The 26,510-nt window shown below is 47.2% G+C and overlaps 12 protein-coding genes across 12 annotated transcripts, besides 17 other annotated features; 1 reads left to right on the top strand and 11 right to left on the bottom strand.

Moving 5' to 3' along the window:
* Positions 1-542, bottom strand: Tc00.1047053506975.9 (REL2, putative; the record flags this gene model as incomplete). Its single annotated transcript, XM_808528.1, has 1 exon — positions 1-542. A coding segment is annotated over one exon (542 nt), but the record flags the coding sequence as incomplete, so codon positions are not given.
* Positions 1-22,682: a sequence feature (heterozygous, non-Esmeraldo-like haplotype).
* Positions 765-1,889, bottom strand: Tc00.1047053506975.20 (hypothetical protein, conserved; the record flags this gene model as incomplete). Its single annotated transcript, XM_808517.1, has 1 exon — positions 765-1,889. One exon carries the CDS (start codon positions 1,887-1,889, stop codon positions 765-767), a length of 1,125 nt encoding a protein of 374 aa, XP_813610.1.
* Positions 2,444-2,504: a microsatellite.
* Positions 2,574-2,599: a microsatellite.
* Positions 2,599-2,619: a microsatellite.
* On the bottom strand, positions 2,685-3,890 carry Tc00.1047053506975.30 (aminoacylase, putative; the record flags this gene model as incomplete). The annotated part of the gene is made up of 1 exon (XM_808518.1): positions 2,685-3,890. The coding sequence occupies one exon, from the start codon at positions 3,888-3,890 to the stop codon at positions 2,685-2,687; it is 1,206 nt and encodes a 401-aa protein (XP_813611.1).
* Positions 4,567-4,887, bottom strand: Tc00.1047053506975.34 (aminoacylase, putative; the record flags this gene model as incomplete). The annotated part of the gene is made up of 1 exon (XM_808527.1): positions 4,567-4,887. One exon carries the CDS (start codon positions 4,885-4,887, stop codon positions 4,567-4,569), a length of 321 nt encoding a protein of 106 aa, XP_813620.1.
* Positions 4,965-5,395: a mobile genetic element.
* Positions 5,216-5,237: a sequence feature (AT_rich).
* On the bottom strand, positions 5,467-6,657 carry Tc00.1047053506975.40 (aminoacylase, putative; the record flags this gene model as incomplete). Its single annotated transcript, XM_808519.1, has 1 exon — positions 5,467-6,657. One exon carries the CDS (start codon positions 6,655-6,657, stop codon positions 5,467-5,469), a length of 1,191 nt encoding a protein of 396 aa, XP_813612.1.
* Positions 6,850-8,307, bottom strand: Tc00.1047053506975.49 (F-actin capping protein beta subunit, putative; the record flags this gene model as incomplete). Its single annotated transcript, XM_808529.1, has 1 exon — positions 6,850-8,307. One exon carries the CDS (start codon positions 8,305-8,307, stop codon positions 6,850-6,852), a length of 1,458 nt encoding a protein of 485 aa, XP_813622.1.
* Positions 8,397-8,422: a sequence feature (AT_rich).
* Positions 8,472-11,606, bottom strand: Tc00.1047053506975.60 (hypothetical protein, conserved; the record flags this gene model as incomplete). Its single annotated transcript, XM_808520.1, has 1 exon — positions 8,472-11,606. One exon carries the CDS (start codon positions 11,604-11,606, stop codon positions 8,472-8,474), a length of 3,135 nt encoding a protein of 1,044 aa, XP_813613.1.
* Positions 11,791-11,812: a microsatellite.
* Tc00.1047053506975.63 (hypothetical protein, conserved) lies at positions 12,002-12,316 on the bottom strand (the record flags this gene model as incomplete). The annotated part of the gene is made up of 1 exon (XM_808524.1): positions 12,002-12,316. One exon carries the CDS (start codon positions 12,314-12,316, stop codon positions 12,002-12,004), a length of 315 nt encoding a protein of 104 aa, XP_813617.1.
* Positions 12,365-12,440: a microsatellite.
* Positions 12,534-15,950, bottom strand: Tc00.1047053506975.66 (hypothetical protein, conserved; the record flags this gene model as incomplete). The annotated part of the gene is made up of 1 exon (XM_808525.1): positions 12,534-15,950. One exon carries the CDS (start codon positions 15,948-15,950, stop codon positions 12,534-12,536), a length of 3,417 nt encoding a protein of 1,138 aa, XP_813618.1.
* Tc00.1047053506975.69 (hypothetical protein, conserved) lies at positions 16,133-16,855 on the bottom strand (the record flags this gene model as incomplete). The annotated part of the gene is made up of 1 exon (XM_808526.1): positions 16,133-16,855. One exon carries the CDS (start codon positions 16,853-16,855, stop codon positions 16,133-16,135), a length of 723 nt encoding a protein of 240 aa, XP_813619.1.
* Positions 16,909-16,938: a microsatellite.
* Tc00.1047053506975.70 (uncharacterized protein) lies at positions 17,111-17,719 on the bottom strand (the record flags this gene model as incomplete). The annotated part of the gene is made up of 1 exon (XM_808521.1): positions 17,111-17,719. One exon carries the CDS (start codon positions 17,717-17,719, stop codon positions 17,111-17,113), a length of 609 nt encoding a protein of 202 aa, XP_813614.1.
* Positions 18,224-18,582: a mobile genetic element.
* Positions 18,639-18,672: a microsatellite.
* Positions 19,318-19,601: a mobile genetic element.
* Positions 19,477-19,499: a sequence feature (AT_rich).
* On the top strand, positions 19,832-21,952 carry Tc00.1047053506975.80 (trans-sialidase, putative; the record flags this gene model as incomplete). Its single annotated transcript, XM_808522.1, has 1 exon — positions 19,832-21,952. The coding sequence occupies one exon, from the start codon at positions 19,832-19,834 to the stop codon at positions 21,950-21,952; it is 2,121 nt and encodes a 706-aa protein (XP_813615.1).
* Positions 21,785-21,869: a microsatellite.
* Positions 22,514-22,533: a microsatellite.
* Positions 22,683-26,510: part of a sequence feature (areas not merged during assembly with more than two copies in the genome that could not be assigned to a particular haplotype) that runs on past the window's edge.

Below are 26,510 nucleotides of genomic sequence, written 5' to 3' on the forward strand. Positions count from 1 at the left end.
TTAGTCTCCTTATATTTGATGTCAAATGCATAAAAATGAAGATCAGGACTGTACTGAGGAAACGAATCCGTCTGCACGGCACTAATTGTCCGGGGTTTACCTGCCACCATAACCGTTTTTCGCGTCTTTTGAAGACTTGGGTGGTCGTACTTCCCCCCAAACAACTCGCCGTTTATAAGAACGGTGTGCAACTTCTTCTGCAACTTGTCACAGAGCATCTCACGGGTGACGGTGATGTACTGCTGCAACTGCGGTACCAACATATGATAGCCAAAGAAATGCTCAGTGGGAGGCATAATACCGCTTCTTTTCGCGTAACGTATGGTTTTCTCACCTTCGATGGAGTAAATCCCAAAGTTTGCGCCATGAACCTTCTCTGTGGCAATCCACTCATCGTCAAACATTCCGCATGCCTTCAGTGCACTCATCCGTCGTTCGTTAGAGTTCTCAATTTCTGTGTAACGCTCAAAAAGAGAAGAACCATCGTCAGCAAGCCACAGGGGCGTCCTACGAAGAAACAGCTGAAAGTGGCGCCGCAGCATCGTTGATGTAATAAAATATTTCTTGGAGAGGTGAAAAAAAAAAAAAAAAAAGTCCCAGACCGGCCCGTATGACAAAAGAAAAAAATGGAACAGTGGCAAAGACAGCCAAAGAAGAGATCTCGCAAAATTTCCTCCCCCGCCGCTTCACACACCACAAACCAAAAAATAAATAAATAAACAAACACAAGTAATTTTAAAAAGTTGCGTTGCAGAAAGATGGCCTCACAATGGAACGTGCTGCTTTTCAGCCACAAGCTTTACCCTACTCGGACAACACACGTACACGTCTGCATCTGGGAACACATTCATTTTGGCCACATGTTCCGCATACAATGTAAACTGGCTGGACGAGCACATGTATATGACGTCTTGAAGAATAACAGTCTGACGAAGCATGAGTTCCCTGGCCTTCGACTCCAAAACAGCATAGGTGGGCATATCCTCCGGCACAATGATGTCATTGTTGCTGTGCTTCGGGAAAATCGGGTGCCGTGCCACAACGTAAGTGGATTTACTCGAAAGAGTTAATCCCTTCCCCATTGATTCCACGACGTTAGGGCCAATTTCATCCCCGTCGATAAAACAAAAGGCATTGATGGGAAGCCGCTTCGGCCTTAATCGCACTGACAGCTTCACTTGCAGGACATTTGAGACCTCCGCATTCGTTACCAGCTGTTTCAGCACATCCTTCTCTGTGATACCCGTTTTTTGCATGGCGAGACGCAGAGGTGTGTAGGCACCGTGATGGCCCATCAGCGCTCGCCTACGACAGAAATCGACGATACCAAGCGGCCCACGCTTACCCGTGGGTGCATCGGGAGGCGCACTGGTGGCCGACTTGACTTTCCACTTCCCTGTGGGGTCCGACTCCACAAGAAATATATGGGGGTAGCTTTGAATCGCATCCTTGAAGGAAAGCGCCCCCACAAGAGAAGGCTGAAAGTGAGGCACCTCATCCTCCAGTATTGCCTGCAGTTGCGAGCCACTCACCCCAGACAAGGGGATTTTCGTTGCCACTTTTAGGAGCATCGACTCCACCTGACTTCGCATGCAGTCACCCTCCGTTGCCATGTAAACGACACCAGCGTCAATTCTGAAGGCAGGCGATGATCGCAACTGGGCTTTGGCGTCCTCCAGTGAAAGCACCCCGGGATCGACAATGGCAGACGCCAACACATCTTCCGCCACGCCCTCGTGTACTCCCAGACCCTCTGCGGCACAGGTGCGGCGAAAGGCGGACCTCATCGACGCCTCCGACAGCAAAAGGCGGCGCACAATGGAGTTTGAAAAACCTCCGCCTCGACATGCAAGGGTGGAAGAAAAAAGCGCCCGCATCACCAACGACATGAGTCACAACGGCACTAAATAAAACAAAATGCGCGTCTGGCCGAGGCCTTTTCCCTTATTCCTGTAGGGAGAGCAAGAGAGAAAGAAAGAAAAAAAAAATGACAGTTTCTCTCGCCGCATCCAACATCCCCCCACGACTCAATGAAAAGCCATCCCACAGCCATCCACAAACAATTCCCAAGAACTTATGCTCATGATAACCGGAGTCTCTGTTAACTCTCGAAGTGGCAGTCATTAAAAGGCCCCCGTAACCGTCAGGGGCTTCTCCTCGTGAAGAGCCGTCGCCGTAAGAGCGGGGCAAAAAAAAAAAAAAAAACAACTGCACTCTTTCTGTCTTCCAACTTTTCCTCTTAAAATATCACTCAATAAATAAATAAACAACAGAGAATTTCCACCAGTCGCGACATCATCTACGTAATCCTATAAGGTCACCCAATCACCCCCAGCGGCTTCTACAAGAAACAGGCACCATCACAGCACAGCAGCACGATGAAACCATGCGTTCATTTTATTAAGTTCATTTATTCAACAGCAAACCGATCCCCCAACAACAGTATATATATATATATATATATATATATATATATATATATATATATATATATATATATTTATGAGGAAACGCACACACACACACAGAAAAAAAGAAGAATGGATGCGGTCAAAGTACAGCCGGAAAAATAGACACACCACACACACACACACACACAGAGAGAGAGAGAGAGAGAGAAAAAACCACTTCCCGTGAATGAAGCTATGCGGATGAAATTAAGAGAAGGAACGGAATAAAACGCCCTAACCAGCAAAAGTTCCATCCGACATAGACAGTGCGGCCACCAACCCCACATGCATTTTGACACCCCCTTCCATGGCCGTCTCACTCATGCAATACCGTGAGCTGTAGTTGTGGTTACTTGTGGAGCTCCTACTACTATCCCCCACTCCAAGCCAAAACAAACATCCCGGTACTACAGACCCATACTCCGCAAAGTCCGCCACACCCATCATTGCAGTCGAGAGGTCAATAAAAGAAACCCCATCAATTACCCGCTGCGCAACATTCCTAACAATTTCATAGGCCGCCGGGTCGTTGTACGTTACAATGTTGGGCTCCAGCCAACTGATCTCATGCTGAGCTCCATGCGCCTTCGCAATCCCGGCAACAATCTCTTCCATCAAACCGGGAACAAGTGCCTGTACATCACGGTCCAGGCAACGCAGCGTACCTCGCAGGTGCGCCGTGTCGGGTATCACGTTGTAGCTTCCCGTTCCACCGTGAAATGTCGTCACGCTGAGAACTGGAGCCGTCAGTGCCCCGATGCGACGCGACACAATTGTCTGCAGGCCCATGACCACTTCGGCGGCAATCACGATGGGGTCGGTACACAGCTCCGGCTGGGATGCATGCCCACCAGCACCCTTGATCACGATGTCAAAGTCATTACAGGCCCCCATCATCACGCCACTTTTACAAAAAACCGTGCCTGACGGTTTCGTGACATCAACAGAAAGTCCAAAAATCATTTTAACGCCCTCAAGCACACCAAGTTGTACAAGCTGCTTTGCACCACTCGGAATCACCTCCTCCGCGTGCTGGAAGATAAACCGAACTGTGCCACGAATCTTGTCCTTCACTTGGCACAGAACCTTCACGGCTCCAAGCAGCATAGCTGTGTGTGCATCGTGACCGCAGGCATGCATCACGCCAGGCCGCTTCGAGCTAAAAGGCTCGCCACTCTCTTCCTGCAATGGAAGCGCATCCATGTCAGCACGCAGTGCGTAAATGGGTCCCTCTCCGGCTCCTCCGCGGAGGTCAGCGATAACACTGTTCGGCGTCAGTCGCCGTATCTCAAGGGGTGCCGGCATTGCCGTGAGGACGCTCGCCACGTAGTCTGCGGTCGGCTGCTCCTCGTAGGCCAGATAGGGGTTCTCGTGAATGTGGCGACGCCACTGCACGACTTCGGGCTGCACAGCCGAAATCAAAACGTTAACAAACGACATAGATTCCTCACCTTTTTTCAAAAAAAAAAACTTTCTCACAATGTGAAAAAAATAAGAATAGACAGGGAAAGAAGCAAGGAAATTAATTTTAAAGAAATAACTCAATGGAAAAAGTAAGGAAAAAACGAGACTGGCGTGTCGGCCAAGTAGTTGCCCTTTTAAGAAATGATATTCCGTTCTTATGATGCGCTTGGCAGAGCACAAGTGCCATTCAAACTCCCCCTCCAACTGTTCAATAGAAAAATGTCACACGATGTGCCAATGAGAATGGGAGAACAAGTATATCGTTTCACATGAACTTCGAACACCGTCATGAAAAGAGGAATTTTTCAAACTCAATCTTAATGCCACGCCAGCTGACCAATTCTCAATGTGTTTCTTCTGAAATGGGGTAACAAATCCCCATTCTGCCCTCAAAGACAGCCCAAATCAGTCAAAAGGGGAAGCGCACGCAAGAGTAAATGATGCCGGTAAAGTTTGCTTCCTCATGGTAGTTTAAAAATTCTGTACGCCAATAGTAATAATGCAGGATGATTTTTCTTTTGACAACGACAACAACAACAAAAAATATAACAAATACCAAATATTCTCAAGGAACCGTTGGGACTCCCTAGTTGCGCTCACACTTCTATCCAAAAGGAATTATGTGAAAGGGAACGAACGCTCAACAGACATCTTAACGTCCCTTAGTCCAACCAGGCCGCTTCGAGCTAAAAGGCTCGCCACTCTCTTCCTGCAATGGAAGCGCATCCATGTCAGCACGCAGTGCGTAAATGGGTCCCTCTCCGGCTCCTCCGCGGAGGTCAGCGATAACACTGTTCGGCGTCAGTCGCCGTATCTCAAGGGGTGCCGGCATTGCCGTGAGGACGCTCGCCACGTAGTCTGCGGTCGGCTGCTCCTCGTAGGCCAGATAGGGGTTCTCGTGAATGTGGCGACGCCACTGCAGAAATTCTGGCTGTCTTATCTCCCGCACCCTTATGCAAGTGTAATGTGTCATTAACTGCCCATCCCAGCCGCCAGGTGCCGTGCCGGAGATGACTACGCAGTTCTGGAATCCTTGGGACAAAAAAAAAGAATAATCTTCCGGGCAGCTGGCCGGATCCTAAAAATCTACGGAAACCAAACAAGTTAGGAAAAAAGGTTCGTTAGTTAATTGCTTCAATGTTTTATTCTCATTCAATATATAGAATTCTGTGGACCACCAGCATGGTCCTTTGTCCTCAGTTGGGATTTGAATATTATTACTTACGAAGTGGCAGACTTTGGGGTCCTCCAACCACAAGAGACCACCGCGTGGTGGGAATCAAGGGGGTGGGTGGGATGGCAAAATAAAATTAAAAATATTATCCGACCTCTATCGGCTCCCTGCCCCTACAAAGTCGCGTTCTTCCCAAAAGATTCATACGGTAAAAAGTATCATAAAGAGTGCCTTCATTTATCGGGATATACACATACATTAATTAAGTTAGCCAGCTATCCCGCGATCCTTCTTTTCACAAGCTCCTAAAAAAAATATTCATTTCCCCTTGTTAACAGTTATTTTTTCGAGACATAACGTCATAAATATAGTTACTATCTAAGTACTCCGCATCAAAAGCTTCACAATGAAACCCACATGCATTTGCACGCCATGTTCAAGAGCTTTTTCGTACACCTTGAACTTAGAACTGTGTTCCGTGTAAACCGAGCAAGAAGCCTCGTCGCGGATTCCCAAAAGGCAAAAACAACCCGGTGTCTTGGCAACGTACTCGGAAAAATCTTCAACGCCAAACAAAGGTTGCTCCTTCTCAAGAAACGCGTCCGCTCCAACAAATTCTGATATAACATCCTTCGCAATCAGAAATGCCGCGTGGTCGTTGTACGTTACAATGTTGGGCTCCAGCCAACTGATCTCATGCTGAGCTCCATGCGCCTTCGCAATCCCGGCAACAATCTCTTCCATCAAACCAGGAACAAGTGCCTGTACATCACGGTCCAGGCAACGCAGCGTACCCCGAAGGTGCGCCGTGTCGGGTATCACGTTGTAGCTTCCCGTTCCACCGTGAAATGTCGTCACGCTGAGAACTGGAGCCGTCAGTGCCCCGATGCGACGCGACACAATTGTCTGCAGGCCCATGACCACTTCGGCGGCAATCACGATGGGGTCGGTACACAGCTCCGGCTGGGATGCATGCCCACCAGCACCCTTGATCACGATGTCAAAGTCATTACAGGCCCCGTAAAGTGTACCAGAACGAGTAGATATTTTGCCAGCTGGTGTGGCTGCTGAGACATGTAATCCAAAAATCATTTTAACGCCCTCAAGCACACCAAGTTGTACAAGCTGCTTTGCACCACTCGGAATCACCTCCTCCGCGTGCTGGAAGATAAACCGAACTGTGCCACGAATCTTGTCCTTCACTTGGCACAGAACCTTCACGGCTCCAAGCAGCATAGCTGTGTGTGCATCGTGACCGCAGGCATGCATCACGCCAGGCCGCTTCGAGCTAAAAGGCTCGCCACTCTCTTCCTGCAATGGAAGCGCATCCATGTCAGCACGCAGTGCGTAAATGGGTCCCTCTCCGGCTCCTCCGCGGAGGTCAGCGATAACACTGTTCGGCGTCAGTCGCCGTATCTCAAGGGGTGCCGGCATTGCCGTGAGGACGCTCGCCACGTAGTCTGCGGTCGGCTGCTCCTCGTAGGCCAGATAGGGGTTCTCGTGAATGTGGCGACGCCACTGCACGACTTCGGGCTGCACAGCGGAAATCAAAACGTTAATATTGTTCATTTCTAACCGGAAAAGTAAAAAAAAAAGAAAAAATGTGAAGTAGAAACAGTACAGTGGGAAATCACATGAAGTCTATGGATTGCTACACAGGGGTGCATAAGAAACGTTTTTTTTCTCCTTTTTTGGTTTGGAAGATGTGACAAATCAGGAGGGACAAGAAATATTCTTGTGAATGTTGAAGCAAGCAAGGCATCATGCATCTTTTCTAGCATTCTGTGCAATATACACTTCAATCTTTCGCCTGTCACCGTAGGCAGGGACGATATACTCCAACGCAGTCATCGTTGAACCGTCATCGAGCTCAAGCATCTGGTCTTCATTCGTCAGTGAATAAAAGGTATCGATGTTGAGTTCCGTTTCGTACTGCCTAAAGTATTTCTTTAGTCGCCGGTAGTATTTGTCCGGCGAGTGCATTAAGTGTAAATTCCGTAATATATCCAAGACAAGTTTTCCCACATCTGGCTTTTCCCATGCGGTTTCTCCAGTGACTTCGTTGTAGTAATAACGGTTTCCATCATCGTCGTACGCCTCTTTCCAGTCATCGACGACGGTGCTCTCCTTTCCCCTCGGCAAAGGTGACGCTATTTCCTCGCTCCCTTCAGCGAACTGGTAATCCAGTCGTACAGCTCCAGAGTGCGTCATCGCATTTGTGTCAGATGTTTGCCCGATAACGTGAACATCTGCCTGTTGTGAACTCTCCTCAGTTACCCTGGATGCTGCAGGTTGTTCCTTCCAGCGGCTTTGGGGTGGTAAAAACAACGTTGATTGGGGAATGACCCGCATGCCCTCTGCAACAAACTGCGCCTTGCTAAAATAAATCTCAAAAAGACGGCCGTAAAAACTGTTTTCCGTCAACTGCACCTGCTCCCCAATGGAGGCTATCAGGCCGTCAAGGTCTGGCGTGGCAATCGCCTCACGAGACTCAAAGCTAAACAGTCTCGAAGCAACACTCCCGTTGAACCTTCCCACAGCATCTGGTTTATTTGGCAATGAGCCAAGTGGGACAAACGCATCCATATAAAATGAACTCTGAAAATAATATGCGCCGGATGAAATGTCCACAATACCCACATGAGCACTTTGCCAAACGCCACGCTTTTCGCGTAAAGAGAAATGACCTGGACGATTGCCATTTGGGGATTTGGCACGGTGCTTTATCATCACGGCAAGGCCCATCTTGCTTTCTGTGTTGGCCGGGTCACATTCCCATGTGTACACTGAAGCCGTTGATTCTTTTCCGTAATAGAGTTCGGCATATTCTACAAAAACACGATTTGCAGCTGACTCCATTTGGCGAAGCAATCCTGAACTCCCAAGAGGAAAACTAACAAACTTATCGCCAGAAACGTATTTATTACAGAGTGGACAACGATAACTGTCTCCCATTCGGTTATACTCAAATGCTATAAAATAATGAGGAGTTGCAGAAAGCCATTGCGTCGCCGCAGATGGACACTGTAGAACAGGCCATGGAGTATCCACTGGGCTTACTTGTCTGTAGATTATGTTTAAAACAGCCTCCGCATCTCTATATTTACAGAGTGTCACAATGTTATCGAGGATCATCCTGCCTTTCCGTGGAGGATACTGAGCAAGTAATGAGGCCCCTGCGGCCGCCACATCCTCAGCCTTATTAGTGGATTCCCGCATGCTTAATTCTTGAACTCAAAGGAAAATAAAATAAAAGTCAAAGAACTTAAGCCCCATACTACTAGATAAATTAAACAGAGAATCCCCGCAAAATATATTTTTTTAAAATATTTTTCCCTCCTCGCATAAACCCCATGTTGTTCTATATCTGTATTTATATTTTATTACTCCCCTTTGTGATGACTCCTTATCCGCTTTCTTTTTTTTAGGGCCTTTCTTGAGATGGAGGCCTCCTTCTCTCGTTGTGAATCGCTCTCCCACCGTTGAAGGTCCTCTAAAGTAGCCGGAGTTTTTCTGTTTCTCAAATACCATTCACGTACCAGAGCTGCCATTGTATCCTTGTGATCGTCTGGACTACGGCCAAAACGCAATGTCGGTCCTTCAGGAACCTCAAGAGTACCATGACGGTACATCTCTCGCCATTTTTCCAGATAATCGTACTTGGAGCGTCGGGTCACACCTTTTCCTTTGATCTCCAGTGCATTCTCCTCCCTCTTCTGAATGGCCATCACTGAGGCGTCCATCTTCTTTTCGGCCTCTTCAGACAAGTCCGAGAAGAATGTATTGTCGTTTTCTAGAGCTATTTCCTCATCAGACTTGTAAGGTGCCAAATTGTCACGGGACTCTCCTTGCCAAACCAGTTCTCCAGAAAGAGGAACGGGCGCTGCCGTCTCCAACGGTGGTTTTAACGCCCCGCTATCAAAGCAATGATGCGGAAATTGATGATGGTCCGATAGTTCCCCTGGTGTGCGTGCGCCACTCTTCTCAATTTCCAACTGGGTGCTAGTCGTTCGAACTGCATTTCCAATGGCTGAGAGCTGCGGCACTGGCTGGGATCCATCAATAACTTTTTGATACTCCTGCTTGACGACTTGTCGCTCACGCCAAAGTCGTATACCCCACCCCTGCGGCCCTCCACCGTCCTTCGGGTACGAAAACTCTCCACCGTCCATTGCCCAAAGGCTGCCAGCCATTTCCCCTTCTTCTGAACGAATCTGAGGCAGTATCTTTTGCCTGTCGAGACGCGGGAGATGATCCTTGGTCGGAAATGCAGAGTTTATTCCAAGCTGCCTTAGTGCCTCATTTTTCTCATCAAAAGTCTCGCCCTTTGGGGTGCCATCTGTGTTCTCCTCAGCAAACAGCTCATGTTTGCTCGCTGTCTCCCTTTTCCATTGTTCCCACCAGGCAAGTGTGGAAGACGCCGAAATCGGTAGGGGTGTAAGAACAGAATTGCCTTCTGAATCAACATCCGCTTTTGACGATACTGACGATGAAGGCGCGTCCTCATTAAAACCAATGTTCTGCTCCTTTCTTGCAAAGTACTCTTCTCTGGCCTGCATGATGCGCCGTGCACGCCGCTTCATATCGCGTTTGTAACCTGCGGCATTATTTACGCGAACAATCTTCTTCAGGAGCGACGGTCTAATTTGAATGCCAGCGCGCTCCATGGCCTCCAAGTACCGAAGGGCCCTTGCTGTTCCTCCCTCCTCACCGGACGACAGGTGCATAAAAATGAGGCAATCGTACGTCCTTTTAGAAGGGGTCAAATCTTCCTTTAGTACCATTTCTTGAAAAAGTTTTTCTGCCTCATCAATACGCTGTTGATGCGCCAAAAGGGCAATATAGCATTCATAGCTGTAAACGTCCTTTTTAAGATGCCATTCTTCAAATGTTTGGTTCCATATCTTGTTAGACTGCTCTTCAAATCGCCCAATCGTCGTTGTTTGGTCTGGCGAGTGCTCCATGGCCAACATTGTAGTCTGGCAACACAAGCGAAGAAGCGCATTGACAAACGGCAATTGCATCGTCCATCCACGTCGGACAACCAATTCGTAAATGCCAAAACATGTTTCAAGGTGCTCAAGCCATATAGGAAGAGGGTCTTCAGACTTCTCCCTCATCGCAGCATAGTCGAGACGGATAATACTTTGTGCATGTGCTTGAATAGCCCAGGACAGGTGTGTAATGCCCACAACAATTCCGTCATCTCGCATTTTACTTAGATACTTCTCCACGGCTGAAATGTCTCCCACTACTTGAGCGGATCGGATGAGATTGAGGTACGTGTTGGCATTCCAAACAATACCCATAAGTTCCATTTTATGTGCCAGCTCTTCACAACGAAGTCGCATTTCTGGTTTGGGACTCTGACTCAAATGATACATCATTGCGTCGTAATGGGGACGCGATGCAATAAAACCATACACATTCTCCATTTGATCAAAGAGCTGGATTGACTCGGCGAGGGAGTTCATTTGGGAAGAATCCTTGGCAAGAGCCTTCAGCTGAAGAGCAAACGTTACTTCATTTGGTTCGATATTGGCGTACATCTTCATGTTATCCACAATTTGACTCACAGCGGGGTAGTCGTTCGCCTGGTGAAAAGCACGCATAAGTTCATGCCAATTGCCAATACGTGGTGTTATTCCCTTCGCCTTCATTTCTTCTATGAGGGCCATCGACTCATTCACGTCGCCCCTTCGAGAAGCATGTCTCATTAAAGCCTTATACAACTCCGCAGAAGGACCCAATCCAACGGTACACGCAAAATCAAAAATTGCCCGACTCATTGATGAGTATTGCTGCTGTGAAAGGGCAGAGATCACAGTGATCAAACCATCTTCCGTATATTCCAAACCAAATTCTTCCAATATGCATGCAAGCTCCTTGCTGGCGTTACTTAACTCGGAGTTATCGTCGATGTACGCCACTGGGACGTCGGCTCTTGCTGAAAGCTCTGCTGCAGTCATCGTGTCATGCAAAAAAGATTCCGTATCGCTTGATATTATGAGCTCCGATACAGCCTGCTCCAAGTGTTCGTAATTAGAGGAGTGCGAAATTAGCCCTGTTAAGCCATTATTTGGCCCACCAGTAATTGGGGGATAAACTTTGGAATACTTCCCCGAATGCGGCTGCGCGGATGGCGGTGATTGTAATAACCTATTACCAAACTCTAACAAGGCCTGCATGCCTGAAGAGTTGCGTTCCACGGCGCCCACAATATCCTCTTGCTCTTCTTCGGCTGGAAACTGCCAGGCGTACGCCCAGCGCTCAATGGTGTCATCCCATTTTCCTTGCACTGGAGGGCGGTAGTCGGGGGGCAGCGTGCCTTTTCGATACATATCCAACTCCATTTCCTTAGCGCTTGGCCCAAAGGCCACTGCACCCCTAAGAGCAACATGCCTTAATGCTTTTGCGTACGGCGAGAGAGCTTTTGGAAGACACTTTGCCGTGGCCAACATCATAACCACTGTAAGCAAAGAAAAAAAAAAAGACATTTTAAGGTGCAAAAAGAGCATGTTGACTCACAAACAATTCTAAATGGCATCAATAAAAGGACGCCACCCCCTCCATATCCCTTACCCTCCATCACACTTTTTTTTTTTTTGGGGGGGGGGGGGATGACCATCTTTGTGGCAACACTAACCCTACCAACAGAAAGGAAACACGCACGCGCAAATAAGAATTCATCACCTCCTCCACAAAAAAAAAAAAAAAAAAAAAACACGTGTCGTTCGCCCTACCTCTTTCCTTGTTTTTTAATTACTGTTTGACCCCCCATATATGTATATGGCAACATCACATTTATTGTCGTGTTCAGCGTAATAACAATAAAGTTAGGCCACAATTCCCGCCTCTCGTCACGGTGACGCCTCCCAACTCATTCTCAATTTTATCGGCTCCCTCCACTTTCTTAATCCTCCTTCTTTTCATGCAATTCCACCGTGTTGGATACGGATTCCTCTTGTCTCTTCTCATCAGCCGATTCACGGTTAAAAATCTCTTTAAACAGCCAGTTTGTCGAAAAAGCCAAGCCGGATCCAAGGAAACCAAACGTCCATATGTGAATATTGTCCGGCATGGTGAAGACCAACGATAGCCAGCAGAAGAGGAGCGCAGCCATCACAACATTAAAAGTAATCCACACCGCTGGTGACAGCGCAGAGCCTGGCGTGAGAATATGGTTCGCCAAACGAGCCATCCAAGGCAGCTCCCGTACCTCCAACATTCTCCCCTCTTGAAAAGAACAAAAAAGAAAAAAGTCGACTAGGTCAGAAAACACATACACACACAAGTAGACAAAATAAATAAATAAATAGATAACAACAACAAATGCAAAAAACAAAAAAATACTTAAGAGTGGGAAACGCAATTTGTTGTCGTGTGCACACAAATAAAAAAAGAAGGTTGTGCAGCAAACCGCTTTAACACCGAGCTAGAAAGTCTTAATCCACTGTCAACTGAATCCTGTCATGCCATGGAGAACTCAGCTCTACACAATGTGGAGAAAGCCATCGTAATCTACATTTGGTTATCATCGAAAAGAGATCTGGACGTTCCCTGGACTCCGCACTGTCAATTTCTGGAATATCAACGACGAATTTCAATCGAAACTCGGGCATTTGACCTGCAAAAATAATACCCATCAAACCCACAGGACGACTTGCATGCCATATTTTTATGTTTTTCATTTTTTCACTCAGGACTGCAATGTCGTGCCCGGAGTGGTTGCTGCTGTAAGCAACACATAAGATTTTCTCCGGGTGTGAAACAAATGAAGCGACAATGCCAGTTGTTTTCATGTTAATAACCCGCACGATACCGTCATTGTAGCCAACAGCCAAATATTGCAGATGCTGCTGAAAAGAAACATTCGGTAAATAATCTACAGCACGTCGAACTACCTGTGTTACAGGCAACAAGCACGACTTTCTTTCATCTTTGTTAGGGTTGTGAGGGTCAAGAGCTCGAAGAAGAAATTCCATTATGGTTGGAAGGGAATGATACGATTGGAGTGGCGCGAACTCAATGAGCGCACCAAAAAAGGCAATGATGCGGGGTCTCCATGAGCGCTTTTGTTCGTACCACCCCTTCAAACGACTTTCAATAAAATCATTTCCTTCAACACTGGCGATGCTCATGAGAGTTTTAATGGCAAGCGCGCCGTTGTTCTTCTCTCCCTCAAACGCTAAAGTGGCAACAGCATCCACAACGGGTGTAGAATCGATTACCAAGGTTTTTGACAATTCCTGATAATATTCCCTAAGAGTCTGAAGCAACAAAAGTACGCATTTTTTATTCCCTTGCATGTTCAACACCTCTGCCAAACGAGAAGTATCGGATCCAAAGCTCTCTAAAACGCATTTCCAAATAATTCCATCGCTACGCGGCATGTCGCCCAAAAAGGCCATTCGGACGAAGAATCCATAGCACCACACATCTATTTCACTAAGTCTAGTTGAAACGCTGAACCAATGACGGATCGATAACTCTTCTGACGACATGCTGAGTAGATTTTTAAATAGTTTTATTAATTGTTGCGACGTCATTTCTTCGCTTGCCGCCTTTATGCATAAACGAATGGCTTTTTTAGCCGGATCAGAAACCTCTAAAAGAAGAGAAAGGGCTTGAATAATAAGCCTTTCCGGTATTGGTGACTGTTCAATAAGCCCTGATCTCACGAGTGTATCACTCAGTGCCTTAACTTCTGACGTAGAAATCAAATACTTTAACCCTGTAGAAGGTTTAAGCGCTTTTGTAAGAAGAACAACCGCAAGAAGATACTTCGCAGACTGCTCCGCAGAGACGGTACAGACGGAAAAACTGCCTCCATTGAACCCTCTTTCGGGTAAACCAAGCAGGTCATGAATTTTGGAATCCAAACAATTAAAGCCAGAAAAGAGGATGGACAAAGCCAATCGACATGCCAGAGGCGCGCCATATGCATCTCGTTGAGTCAAGGTATCTATGAGAGGAAGAACATTCACTATCAATGAAAAGTGAATTCTTCCACAAATGGCAATTCGGTCAATTATGACAGGGCCGATCTTTGGAGAAGTTAGCAGGTTTCGTCGCTCCGGACCTTCAGATATCGCTGAGACATCATGAATTACTCGCTCCAAACGACATGTGGGTATATGCCAAAGATTCCCAGCACTCCCAGAAACTGTATACACATAATCGGTTTGTGAATCCCATATAAGACTGGTAAGAGGACCACATGGGGACTGGAAAATACGGGTGCATTCAAAAGTTTCGGAGTGATGAATCACCACAGTTCCACGTTCCGTACAAACAGAAACAAAGTCTGCTTCTAAGCGCCCTTTTTCCCCAGGCAAAAGAATAATTCTGTCCACAGCCCCTGCGTGAACCATGGGAATGACACATTTCGGTGCTCCAGAAAGCCATACATTTATGCCACCGTGTTGATACCCCATAACGAAAATAATATCTTGTCGCTTATAAAGTAAACAACAAGTGACTTGATCCGTTTTTTCTTCATAAGCCAAGAACTGTGATTTGACCTGAGAAGCAGATGTTAAAAAGGCTATGCATTCGCCTGAGCATTTCACATTGATCACGGCAATACCGTTCTCAAATGGTACAATATCAATTAGAAAAACATCGGGTTTCTCCATTTTATTCTCACACATCTGCAGGAAGCGTCTATGGCTGTTACTATCAGTAACAAAAATTGCTTCTGGTATACCGTTGCACAATGATTCCATACATGTTACCGTCAAAAACATAAAATACTTAGATTGCCCAAATAAAATTGCACTGCAACAAGATGTCAGGTCAATATGTTTGTTTGATACAATATTAATCCCACCCTTCCCTTCCCCATTCAAACAGATAGAGAAAGGAAGCGCCATGCCATCTGCGCGTGTTACCACAAACACTTCATCCACCCAGCAACCAGATACATAAGGAACGCTCATTTCATTCTCGAGAAAAACCGCGTCAGATAATGTGGTACCTTGCCAAACCGAAAATTGAACCAAATTTTGCCAAACTGAAGCCACAGCAAAAGATGTTCCATAGTTTCTTACGTATGAGTGGGCGCCCAAGTTCCATAAAGGGGATTCCAAAGATACATTCATAGAACTTTTTTCATGCTCGTCTTCATTTTCCTCCGGCAATGTTGAAGTCACAAAGACATGTACCTTTCGGCTTAGTGGAAAGGTTACCACAACACGGATAGTATCGGCTTTCACTCCCCAAATTGCTGTGGAAGAAGATGGAAGACCTAGTTCGGAAAAAATCCCCTGCCTCGATATGCTCAAAAGAGCACTGTCACGAAAGTTTACAACTCCACACAAGCCTTCCCCTGTCAAAATAACCATAAGCGCCGAGTTAGGCACTATGCCACAACAAACAACACCACTCAATTTCCCGTAAGAAATAAAATGGCCCATAAAAGCACGTCTTTGCTTTTCAGGTTGAACACATCCAATACAACAATTGGAGGACACCAATACAACCTCATCAAAGGATGAAAAGGAGACATGAACCATTTCGCTACCGTAGGTAAGATGCAGGTTCTTCAGTGAAATCGGGCATGGCAGCGAGGGCCGTGGAGAATTAAAATCGCTCACAGTGCCGTTAACCCCTAACAGGCATAGCATTGATGAGTCAAACCCATACTGCCGGAAAAGAAGAGTCCCATCTAAACGGTACTTGTCTCCAGCCTCAAAGCTGCAGATGACAGCCTGAAGCTCGTCGTTTGCCACAAACCATTCACCTGAAGGTGAAACTACTACTGAAGAAAAAACCCTTCTTTTTGGAAATTTCCAACCTTCTCTGGTGACAGTTACATATGAAGTTATTTCATAATTGGCAAGTGGGAGACTCAATTTCATTCCATCTGTTAAATTGCTTTTAAACCTAAAGCAACAACAACAACAACATCATCAAAAAAATAAAATGCATGCTTTTCCGTGGGAAATGGGCAAACAGACGCTCTTTCACATAAGATATATAAAAATATAAACAAAATCAATCTGCTATTCCTGTTGGTATTATTTAATTTTTCTTGTTTATATTAATGGGATACTTTCTTTTCAGAGAGAATCCTTTTCAGGTCCGTTAGACGTTGGAAAAGCACCTGTATTTTCCTACTTGCATCTTCCATTTCCGAAACGGAGTGCTCAAAGGTAATTTCAGCAACCCGTGGACGATTCACGAAAAAAGGCAAACGCAACTTATCACTTGGGTTGTGACACCCTAAACTACTAATGCTGATGAAGCCCGAAAGAGAGTCAACCATATTATCAACCTTCAGCGGAACGAAATTTTTATTTGTAAAGGAGTATTTGGCAGAGTCGAATGGGTATACTGATTGAATAACAGAATATTCCAACGTATTTGTACCAGTTGAAGGAGATGCGTCTGGGTGGAATGTCACCAAAAGCAATAATAAAGGGTACGAAGAAGAAAAACTTTCACTTTGGGTGTCAAACAAAATTTTTTTTCCGAGCAAAAACCTAGTGTCCTCAAAGGAAAGTTTGTGAGGCCCAGATCTTCGAGCCGACGCATACCCCAAAAAGGTGGCTCCCTCAGGCGGTAACACTCCCAAAGGTAATACTGTTGTCACAATTGCCTCTAACACTGACAAATTTTCTGTATTGTCAGTGTCGCCTTCACGAACTTCGTAATGACCAAATAAATTGTAGTTCCGCTTTGTAGCACCACACAAACTCAGAACCGAGGATACAAGATACGAAAAAGTCACCCCTGAAATATGAACTTCGCACTTTTGCTGCATGACCACCTCCACAGAAATAAAAAAAAAGGAAAAATATATACATTGGCCAAAATTATATATATATATATATATATATATATATAAGTAAAAAAACTAACCACTGTATTAAAACTGTAAACTGGCATGGATCCATCCAGATGATTTCCAAATTAAGTTCCTCACACAATCGTAACCTTCAAGAAGTAGTATCAAAAAGCCAACAAGAAAAGTTAATTAGGATTTTCTACAAGCTCATTTTATCAATGACCAAAAACACTATATAAGCTGACTATAATCCTCAACTGAAGGGCTTCTAGACTTCCACTGAAAAAGGGCAGCTGCCACAACAACAACACCGACAATTCCTGTAACAATAGTAATAAGAAAACCTTTTGACGGGAATTTGTCTCTTCCTGGAGGTTGATACCCCGGACACACAGTCGTGGACGCAAAACGAAATACGTATTTCGTGATTTCCGTCTCATTGGCAGATAAAGCACGTAAACCATTTATAGACTCATCGCATTCAACATAAACATCCGCCATCAATGTATTTGGAGATCGAATAGTAAAGAAAAGAGTATCATTTTCGAGACTTACATTATCTGAATGAGTAAAAGTACCCTCACAACCCTTCTCGTATATAATCATATACCCAAAGTCACATTCCTCACCAAACGCGCTAAACTTTTTTGGCCAACAGAAGCTCACCCCAAGATCAATTTTCACGTCACCAAGCATAACCGAAACATTCCCATAATTTGAAAGATACTCCAAGGAAATAGACTCACCTGTATCACTGGTATTAACGCGACATGTCTCGGCCTGCGCCACGCAGGCCATTACAATAATTTCCAGAACAAATAGCAGGCACTTCGCTTTCATTTCAACTATAGAAAAACACCCTACGCAGCAATAATGGAGAAAGAGAACAATGCAGTATAGATATCCATAACAGACACAGGGTTTAAAAAAAAAAAAAGCTTTAAAACCAAATGCACTTCCAAATGTTATATAAAACTCAATTTATCATTAACAACGCCGCCCGTCTCAAAAACAGAGCGCGCGGTCCAATATGTAAAAAATGAAAACACACCCCGGCCCACATTCGGGGCTCGTCGCGGCGGGCGCTCTCATCGCGTTTGGCGTGTTTTCCCCGTGCGGCCCTGCCGGGGCGTTTGCGTTTTGGGCTTGTCTTCGCGCCCCGCTCCGGCGAGACTGGAGGCGGGGGCGGAAGGGCGGCCAGCCCGGATGTTATTGTGGAGCGGGCTGCGGTATATGCTTGGGGGACGGGTGTGGAAGATGAGCGTGGGAAAATGCGGCTTCTGTCCTGTAGCCGATCTTGCTGGTGTGGTGCGGCTTGTCCCGCCAATTCCCATTGCTGTTCGTGGCGTTTCTTGTAACATTTTTTTTTGTGTAAATTTTTGGAAGAACACAACTTTATTGAAGCAGGGAACCGATAGAGGCCAGATAATATTTAATTTTCATTTTGCCACCCCACCCACCCCCTTTTGATACCCACCACGCGGCGGGGTCTTGTGGTTGGAGGACCCCAAAGTCTGCCACTTCGTAAGTAACAATATTCAAATCCCAACTGAGGACAAGAGGCCACGTGAGCGTTGAAAAGAATATATATTTAATTAGAAGACATTGAGGCAATTAAATGCCGCTGCCCTACCTCCTTTTATCCATCTTATTTGGTTTCTATGGATTATTTTAGGATTCGGTTAGCTGCCCAGAAGATTATTCTCGATAATACTGTTTTTAACTAATAAGGTACCATCTATACAGAATAATATAAATTCACACACACACACACACACACACACACACGTACAAAGAAATACATAAAACGCGATTGGTTCCGCGTATTATAAGCATTTTATATACTCATTGGGGGAATTCTGTATGGCGGCGAGGAATAGAAGGATTCATAATTGAGCAATAGAATGGGCTAATTTGATTAAATACCAGAAGTTTTTTTTTCTCTCAGTAGTCTATTTTTATTTTTTATTATTCTGTTCATGACACTGGAAGACGTGAGATGCCAAATGCATTGTTGAGTACATCACGTATTTTGCAGCATTGAATAATAAGAAACGAGTATCTGATTTGGCGTGCCATGTTTGCTATGCCTATTTTTCGATTCTTTTAATACTGTTTGAATTTACTGTAAGTTGTCAACGGATAAAAATGAAATGTTTTTTCTCACAATAAACTTTAAATGAATTAATGGAAGTCGAATTTACCGCCATGTTCTGCTATAAATTACTTTTTGACGTAACAATTTCATTTTTGGACACAATATATATGTGAATGATACTGTGGTGTATTTAAATGATGCTGACAAACCATTCCCATGAATATCAGGATGGCGTTTTGCACGCTAGAGAGGCGCAACGGCTTTTATATAGGAGAAAAAGCTTGTCACATGCTAAAGTTTTTTCCAGGATCTTTAAAAATTTTCTTGACCACTGCTCACTAGGAGCTTGTGAAGAGAGTGTTCACGGGGCAGGCGGGCTATCTAATTTAACATATTTATCTTGATAAAAATAGTCTATCGCTGTACGTCATTTTTTCTATTTATTTCTGTTTGGCTAAGATTGAGGGATTCAAGGAACCAACAGCGTCTAGAAGATTTGTAATAATTTTTATTTTTATTTTTGCCATCCATCCTCTTTCATTCCGACCTCGTGACGGAGTCTTGTGGCTAGAGGAAGCTAAAGCATTCCGCTTTCTAAGGAATAATATCTACAATTCTAACAGATTACACCGTGTCTTGAGAGAGGTTATCGGAATATATACTTGGGATAAACATCGAGGGTATGGCGAGGCCACTGCCTTTCTATTGCCCCCTTCTTGTTTCCGTTCTATTTATATAGACAAGCTCAGGATTCAGCCAGCAGCACAGGCAAATATTCAACGTAATTAAACAGGCGTTACCTTCACACGGAAATATCAACCAAGAGTCAAAATTCAAGCGTCAAGGTGAAAAGAATGCCCCGATTGCTCCTTTACGTGCTTGTTTTGTTTTTTCTTTTCAATTTTTGCCCCAATGTGCCTGCTCATGCCCTGGCACCCGGATCGAGTCGAATTGAACTGTTTAAGCGTAAGAATTCGACGGTGCCGTTTGAGGAGAACGGCAAAGTCACCGAGCGGGTTGTCAACTCGTTCCGCCTCCCCGCCCTTGTTAATGTGGACGGGGTGATGGTTGCCATCGCGGACGCTCGCTACGACACATCCAATGACAACTCCCTCATTGATACGGTGGTGAAGTACAGCGTGGACGATGGGGAGACGTGGGAGACCCAAATTGCCATCAAGAACAGTCGTGCATCGTCTGTTTCTCGTGTGGTGGATCCCACAGTGATTGTGAAGGGCAACAAGCTTTACGTCCTTGTCGGAAGCTACAATATTTCTAGAAGCTACTGGACTTGGCAGCCTGATGGAAGCGACTGGGATATTCTGCTTGCCGTTGGTGAGGTTAAGAAGTGTACTGTGGACGGCAAGACAACTGCGAATATCACATGGGGGAGCCCTGTGTCACTGAAGGAATTTTTTCCGGCAGAAATGGAAGGAATACACACAAAACAATTTCTTGGCGGTGCAGGTGTTGCCACTTTGGCGTCCAACGGGAATCTTGTGTACCCTGTGCAGGTTGCGAACATGAAAAAACAAATTTTTTCCAAGATCTTCTACTCGGAAGATGATGGCAAGACGTGGAATTTCTCAGAGGGTAGGAGCGATTTTGGCTGCTCCGAACCTGTGGTTCTTGAGTGGAAAAATAAATTCATCGTAAACACCCGAGTTGACCGGGCGCGCCGTCTGGTGTACAATTCCGGTGACATGGAGAGACCGTGGGTGGAGGCTGTCGGCACGCTCTCGCGTGTGTGGGGCCCCTCACCAAAATCGGACCAGCCCGGCAGTCAGAGCAGCTTCACTGCCGTGACCATCGAAGGAATGCGTGTGATGCTCTTCACACACCCGCTGAATTTTAAAGGAAGGTGGCTGCGCGACCGACTGAACCTCTGGCTGACGGATAACCAGCGCATTTATAACGTTGGGCAAGTATCCATTGGTGATGAAAATGCCGCCTACAGCTCCGTCCTGTACAAGGATGATAAGCTGTACTGTTTGCATGAGATCAACAGTAACGAGGTGTACAGCCTTGTTTTTGCGCGCCTGGTTGGCGAGCTACGGATCATTAAATCAGTGCTGCAGTCCTGGAAGAATTGGGACAGCCACCTGTCCAGAATTTGCACCCCTGCTGATCCCGCCACTTCGTCGTCAGAGCGTGTTTGTGGTCCCGCTGTCACTACGGTTGGTCTTGCTGGTTTTTTGTCCGACAATGCCACCCAAAACGTATGGGAGGATGCGTACCGCTGCGTCAACGCAAGCACGGCAAATGCGGAGAAGGTTCCGAACGGCTTTAAGTTTGCGGGGGTTGGCGGAGGAGCGCTTTGGCCGGTGAGCCAGCAGGGGCAGAATCAACGGTATCACTTTGCAAACTACGAGTTTACGCTGGTGGCGTCGGTGACGATTCACGAGGTTCCGAGGGACGCGACTCCTCTGCTGGGTGCGAGCCTGGACTCTTCTGGCGGCGAAAAGCTCCTGGGGCTCTCGTACGACGAGAAACACCAATGGCAGCCAATATACGGATCAACACCGGCGACGCCGACGGGATCGTGGGAGGTGAACAAGAAGTACCACGTGGTTCTTACGATGGCGAATAAAATGGGCTCCGTGTACATTGATGGAGAACCCCTAGCGGGTTCAGGACAGACCGTTGTGCCAGACGAGGGCACGCCTGACATTTCCCACTTCTACATTGGCAGTTATAACAGCAGTAATATGCCTACGGAAAGCCATGTGACGACGAAAAACGTTTTTCTTTACAACCGTCAGCTGAATGCCGAGGAGATCAGGACCTTGTTCTTGAGCCAGGATCTTGATGGCGTGGAAGAAGACAAGGACAGCAGCGACGACGGAGACGAAAACGACGGAGACGACAGCGACGGAGACGACAACGACGATGCATCGTCACTGTCTGCTGGTGGAAGGAATCTCGTGTATGTGTGTGCTCTGGTGCTGCACCTGCTTGTCCTTGTTTATTTTTGACTGATATGGCTGAAGAGATGCATTATATAAGTTCATATATATTTATGAGTGGTTGAGATACTAAGCACGCCGTAGCTGTGTGCCTGCACGTTCAGAATATATGTTTACCTTTCTTTTTTTTTTTTTTTTGGCGTTTTGCGATACTGTCGAGCTTTTGAGGAGGAAAACACGGGGCGTCCTCAAAAGAGTTCTTGTTTATGTAGAGCCGCACCCTCATAATACAATGTGTTGAAAGCAAAATATTTTTTCAGTTATGTGGGAATAAGTGGATTTATTGTATGAAGGATAGGGTTTATGTAATACCAACAGCTGCGCAGAGCTATGAAGACAAGAACTGTGTTTCCTTGCAGCATCCCTTTTTTTTTTTTTTTGCACCAAAAGTGAACGTAGTGGATCAACCGTATATGTTTCACTAGTGGTATTTTTTACAACAAAGAGTTTATTTTTGTTTTTTTTCTGGTATGTAAATGCGCGGTATATTGTGATCTGCTGGGGAGGGGGGAAGGTGCGCTGTTGCCCCGCTCTAATTCTCACTGTCGTGTGCGTGCTGCATTTTCCGTCTTTTTTTTTTTTTTTTTTTTGAGGAAACGGTGTCTCTTTTTACATATTTCGGCCTCCGAGTCAGCAGTGAAAATATCGCCGGCGCCTTGGCTTGCCGTTTTGGTCTGCATTGTTTGTTTGCCCAATGGTCAGACGGCTCAAGAGACTCCCGTCAAGCATTACTGCAGCGCATCACTGTGGATGCAGGGCTGTGCGCTGCCAATTTCGCGGTGGCTGCGGCTGCACCGCACAATTACCCGCCCAGGTGTGCCCACTTCACGCGGAATTGTGACGATACGCGAGGAGTCAATGTAGCGCGGCTTTGAAGCTTTGGCCGGAGGCTGAGACAAAACCACCGCGACACCCACAAGACATTGGGCGCGGGCTCTGTAGGAGCAGTCAAGCCGCCCGGGCTTGGCTTTCCGACGTCGGACAAGTGAGTGGAACCTGCGTTGTGCTGAGGAGGGTCACAGCCTTGACTGGCCAAAGGTGTAGACACTGCGGGGGTGCACTAGATCATACTGGCGCCAAAAAATGCGCTTTTGATTGGCACTTCAATCCTTATCCAGCGATTTCGTCCTTTGCACGCATAGGGAGAGAAGGTGATCTCTCATCTGCGTATTTCTGCCGCATCATTGCTGTTTTCTGCAGCAGTGTGATTTCACCAATAATCTGAGGAGCGTTGCACACACTGCGGTAAACTTCTTTCTTCTCCATGTTGCAGTCATGAATGGGTTGAAACGACGACTGTCTGTCGGCTGCTGCTGCCGTTGTTGTGAGGCGACTGCCCGCGTCTTTGCGGAGGACACTTTCATACCACACAATGTGACGGACGTGCACATGCAGCAAGGCGCTAAACTCTGCGCTGCGGAGAGCGAATCGGCCATTCATTTTCCCAAACATGTTTATGAGAGGAACGTAAGGGTGGCCACTTGCTTTCTGCAGGAAGGCAATCGACTCTACCACGATGCGCTCGTATGAATGAGTATATTTCTTTCTTTTCGTGACTCTTATGCGTGCAGCGCGAGGTCTGTCTTTGACATACATCGGATCACAGCTGGCAACTGTGTCGTACGCAATGTCACATTTTATCTCGACACACACACGTGCCGAGCACGAGCAAAGACAATATCAAAAAATGCTCAAGCACATCAGTGAGCACTGCGGCAAATTGGCACGGATGCTCTCTCTTTATTTTGTGACGGGACAATGCGATGGTGCGCCCTGCGCCTGTTGCCTGCGCACTCATAGGCACGTTCTAAAATGGAGCGCGTAGTTTTGCGAAAGGGCTCTGTGTGTCAACGCGACAGGGAAACACGGTTGGCGGTGGCAGGAGTTCTTTCCGGAACAGCACTGGAGTGCAGGGTTCCCGGTGCCGGTCGCTCGCCGAGGTGGGGACGGCTCTCAGGGATTGCCCCGAGCATTGCTTCTTAATGCCGTTGTTGTTGTTGATGGCCAATAGCTGATGGGAGGGCGAGAGATAGTGTGCTGTCGTGTGATTTCTCACAGTGGCACTCGTTGGAGCGATGCATGTGTGTTTGCCTTGCGGATGTGGTGTTTTGGATCCCTATTTCACGCTATTCGGTGGCGCAGAAGTGGACGGGGAAGTGATGCTGTCACGAGCCGCACAGGCGGGGCGGACACGGTTACGCGAGCCTGTGGAGGATTCGAGCAAATCCAAGTGTGCTATGCGGTTTGAGTCTACAGGGAAGGAAGAAACAGTGGGCGGTGAGGGGAGTTGCAATGCACGCGGCTGCGGAAGATGACATGCGTTGCTGAGTTCACGTTGACTGCCAATTTGGGTGCTTTTTCTCGAGGCCGGGAATCCCTTCTAATTTACTTGGAGGTGCTTGATGACACCAGACGTGGAAGGCATTTTCATTTCATACGAGGATGGCGCACGGGAGTCAATGAAGAAAGAGAGCGACGCCTCGCCAAAGGAGCGGCTGCTGGAACGTTGACGAGGCTCGGGATTGTTTGCACGGCCAGCTGCTTGCCCTTGACAGGATGTTCATTGAGGCGTTCATTGGCGCGAGAGTGAGGTGCACGCACGGGAAGGCACCGCAACAACCGTGTCATTGGTTCTCCGTTGCACGAATGAGACGACGCATGTCAGGCGTGGCAGGTGACGTCCCCTGTGAGCTCTTCTCCCACCGCCTCTTCTGCTTCACACCTTGGCATTTTCTGCGCTGTGAAAACCGCTCCCATTGGCCGTCTTCTGTGACACGAGAGCCACCTGTATTCCTCGCCGTCGCATTGAAGAGTCGTGAGGAGGCCTTGAGGCTGCGTTGAGGAGCCGTGTGGCCTCTGCGAGCACGTCCTCTGTTTTTCTGAGGTGTTGAATTTTGGATTACCGAAACGCACCTTGAGTGCTTGCGTCAGAGGCTCGCATAACTGAGGGACAGACGTGTTCGTGGAGGTGCAGGAGGGCCGCGCCATTGGGAGGAGGAAGAGTGAATGGGTGGGTGGTGGTGTCTGTGGCCCACATTTGGTGCCCGACTGGTGCTTCACGTTGTTTGGTGCTGTTATCATTTGCATCCGCAAAGAATGGCATTGGGTGCTGCTTTTCCCAACTCTCTTGCTGTGTCTGTGTGTTGCGTGTTTGTGGGCATGACTCTTCTTCCGTGCTGTGCATTTGCCGCGTAAGCTGTCGATGGTCTTTGTGGCATATATGATGATTTGCCGTATTTTGTTGGATTGTGCTTTGATCTCCGCCGCGGGATGACGGTTTGACTGGAGGCGTTACTTTTCCTTCACTGTGATCACGTGCGATGTGTATGGGAGGCCTCTCGGGGAAGCGCCAGCCGACGTTCTTGTGAGGCCCATGTATGGTGCCATACTTTTTATTGACGCGGAATGAGTTGGCGTTTTGCATGCAACCCTCTGTGCATTTTTGCCGTGGTGCTCCTCATGGATGGCCCATGGAGACGACTGGCTGAGAATTGTCAATGGGCTTCTCAATGAGCCGAGGGGAGCATACTGCCTTGTTTACTGATTGAGAGCCCGGGCGTCACGGATGATGCATGTGGCAGGCGGAACCTCGTGCATGGCTGAAGGAGAAGACTAAGGGCTGGTTGTTTGATTGTTACTGACGAGCCCTGTCTCACTGCTTGGAGGGGGCTGTTGTTCGCTGGGTCAACCTGTTTTGTGTGTCCAGACACTGCTTGCGCCGAGTAGCGGGGTGCCGTGTTGGTGTGTGCGGCTCCATCATGCGGGGCAGCAGCGTGACGTATACGGACTGCGTGTCTGTGGGTTGATGCATGTGGCGGGAGGCGTGTCTGAGGGGAATCCGCGAAAGGAGGAGTGGCATGCGTTTGGCGGTGCTGCTGTGCGAAGTGCGAGGGAGGAAGAAACACAAGTGCTTTCTGACATGTCGGTGGGTGTGCCACGGCCACCGATGAGTTCTCAGGGAGAGGGAAAGGCGGGAGGGAGACGGAGACTGTGCACATCCACTGCGGCGTGTGGTGCGACAGGATGCGGTTGCTATTGTGAAGGGCGCAACGGCCGTCATGCGTACAGCAGAGCGTCACCTGCATCTTTGTGTCTGCAGAGCGTGTGGGTGCTGCGAGGAGGTGCAGGCGACCTCTCATCATTGGGCTGCTGAGGCTGTTTTTCCTCTCTGCTCAGCGGAAGAAGCAACCCTTCCTGCAGGCGATGTGCTGTTCTGCATTGATGCTCCCCACAGGGCATCACACCGTCGTGCCGTTGCAGTGCAACTCTCGTGTCCCTCACTGCACACGTGGCTCCCTGTCGCTTGGCTTATTTGCAGGGCCATGGCCCGCGGCCCCCATTGGGAGGCTGCTCGCTTTTTAAACACTTTACATTTATTTATGTTGTTGAGGGTACTGGGGAGTAATGGCTGCGGGGATGGTGCCACTCACTGTGGATGGGTGACGGTGTGTGCTGTTGTTTTGCAGCCTTTCTTCCGCTGTTGTTTGTTGCTTCCCTCCAAGAAGGAAAATAAACGCTAAACACTACTGTGAAATTGTGAGGCACTGAAAGGACCAACAGCACACAT

Source organism: Trypanosoma cruzi, genomic scaffold, assembly GCF_000209065.1.
Source record: "Trypanosoma cruzi strain CL Brener 1047053516803 genomic scaffold, whole genome shotgun sequence".
Lineage (NCBI taxonomy): Eukaryota > Euglenozoa > Kinetoplastea > Trypanosomatida > Trypanosomatidae > Trypanosoma > Trypanosoma cruzi.